At 52.5% G+C, this 2,362-nt stretch overlaps 1 protein-coding gene across 2 annotated transcripts in view; it reads left to right on the top strand.

The window, feature by feature from the left end:
• Window positions 1-2,362, top strand: part of FXYD3 (FXYD domain containing ion transport regulator 3) — a 6,338-nt gene that overhangs the window by 2,547 nt on the left and 1,429 nt on the right. The window contains exons 2-4 of one of the 2 annotated variants that reach the window (XM_010848974.1): window positions 691-753; window positions 2,123-2,155; window positions 2,263-2,286. In XM_010848974.1, coding sequence (XP_010847276.1) covers window positions 714-753; window positions 2,123-2,155; window positions 2,263-2,286 — 97 coding nt within the window. In that variant the 5' untranslated portion in view covers window positions 691-713. Of the gene's footprint in view, window positions 1-560; window positions 754-2,122; window positions 2,156-2,262; window positions 2,287-2,362 lie in introns of both variants that reach the window. The other variant, XM_010848973.1, reaches the window with a different exon arrangement.

The raw sequence follows: 2,362 nt of genomic DNA on the forward strand, positions 1-2,362 counted from the left end.
GGTGGGATGGGCGGGGGTGGGGCAGAAGCAGGATGGTGGGGTGCTGGCAGTGTGGGACAGAAGATAAGGCTGGGGCTGCAGCCAGGCAATTCTTTTCCAGGCCTGCGCCCCGCCCCTCCCTGAGTTCTCTCCACCCCACATCCTGCCCTGAGCAGCCCAGGCCCCAGCCCAGGCTCCAGCCCTGGCCCGGCAAAGTCTGGGCAGGGCGGGCAGGCTCCGAACTGTCTATGGGAGACACTCCTGGGGACCAGGCCTCCTGCCACCTGGCTCCCAACGCTCTATTTCCCACAACACCCCAAGGCCCTGAGAGAGTCAGCCAGGTCTGGTTTAAATCCTGCCTTCTGGCAAGGTGACCTCGAATACCCACTTTCACCTCTGGAACCTCAATGTCCCCATCTGTAAGATGGGGATAACAGTGGGCAGCACCTTCCTCATTTGGTTTCCAGGGTGATTTGCTTAAAGTCTCCAGTCCATATCCAGTGAGTTATTATTGCTCCACCCTCTTCCGGTCTGTGTTCTCACCCAGCCCCTACTGCACTTTCCCACTCCTTATCTCTCAGCCCAGTGAGTTTCAAGGCCAGGCTTTCTGCCCTGGGGTGAGCTGTGTACCCTGGGTGGGGAGCAGAGTAGCAGGAGATTGGGAACCGGAAGCCTCCAGGGGGCCCTGCTGAAGCTGGTCACTCCCCCCAGACCCCACCAGGCCAGCGACCGACATGCAAGAGGTGGCCCTGAGCCTGCTCGTCCTCCTGGCAGGTGAGTGTCCACTCCTAGACTGCCTCTCCCCACATCCCCTCAGCTGGGTGGTGACCATGTGTGCATGTTACTCTCATGCTATCTGCCTCCCCCATGGGGTGGGGAGCTTCAGGACAGTATCTCCTAGAGGGTAGGGAGTGTCACACTGGTGATTTCAAGGGACACATAAAGGAGGACCTCTTACAGCCAAGGCTCACACAGCTCATCATCGTCTTGATGTCTCCTTGATGACATCTTGGAGAAGGCTCGGCCCTGGGCTACCGTATCTTTAACACTCTTAAACACTTTATTACGAGTGGGAAGAGCTTTGTGGTTATGTGGCAATTACCAAAACCCCCCTGGGCCTCAGTTTCCCCATCTGGACAATAGCAGCACCTACTCAGAGAGTCACTATGAGGATTAAACGAGTTACAATTTGCAGAGCACTAAGGGTAGTGTCTGGGACAGAATAAGCACCATGTGTCTATGCTTTAAATATAATTTAAAAAATGTGAATATCCCTTTAACAAAGGGTGAATAGAGCTTAGGCCCAAAGCTAAACAGTCGACTGCTTCTAGCCAGAATTCAGTCCTAGTCTTTTGCTTTCATTGTCTTTGTTTTTATCCATTATATCAAGCAAGACTGGTATTCCATTCAGGATAGTGATGTAAGTTCTTTTTTAAATAAAGTGTATTAATTTTATTAAGTTTAAGGTGTACTGAGTTTATTAAGCTCCAGTACTCTCGGCCACCTGATGCAAAGAAAAATCCTGAGGCTGGAAAAGATTGAGGGCAAGAGGAGAAGAGGGTGACAGAGGATGAGATGGTGGGATGGCATCACTGACTCGATGGACATGAGTTTGAGCAAATTCAGGGAGATGGTGAAGGACAGGGAAGTCTGGCGTGCTGCAGTCCATGGGACTGCAAAGAGTCGGACATGAGGTAGCAACTGAACAATAGATTAAGTTCATAATTAGTAAATCACTTTCAGGGAAATGGGGGTTGGGATGTGGATGTGGCAGACCCAGGAGATGACGGCTGAGAACACCTGGGAGTGGAAGCCATCTGCCATCCCCATAAGACTCTCGCTCGTTTCTACAGGGGGTGTGGGTCAGTCAGATGTCTGCAACATCAGGCCAAAGGCTGACTAGGTGATCAAAAGCCACCCAAATGGAAACCTACTTCGGGGTGGGGCTGAGTGGAGGAAACCCTCACTTTCAAGGTGGAATGTGCAGAAATAACTAGTTTGGGGTTGAAACCCTGTGCCCTCAAGAGGAGGGGAACTGTCCATCAGGGGACCCTTTGCTGAGGCCAAGGGTTCCATGGCCTTGCTCCCAGCTTTGCCGAGGCCAGCACTTCCATCTCTCTCCTTCCCTGCTTCTCCCCACCAGGCCTGCCTGCCTTGGATGCCAATGACCCAGAAGGTGAGCCAGACTGACTCCTCCACCAGTCCACCTCTAAAGTCTCCCTGATGAGCCCTGCATCCCAGCTCTTGTCCTGGATTCATGTTCTTTATTTTTTTTCCTTGCAGATAAAAACAGTCCTTTCTACTATGGTGAGAGCCTCTGCCCCTCCCTTTGCATCCCCCACCCACCCCTCATACCTATTTTGTGCCAAGGGTCCCCCACAGG

The sequence above is a fragment of the Bison bison genome, unplaced genomic scaffold (assembly GCF_000754665.1).
Source record: "Bison bison bison isolate TAMUID 2011002044 unplaced genomic scaffold, Bison_UMD1.0 scf7180017864280, whole genome shotgun sequence".
NCBI lineage: Eukaryota > Metazoa > Chordata > Mammalia > Artiodactyla > Bovidae > Bison > Bison bison.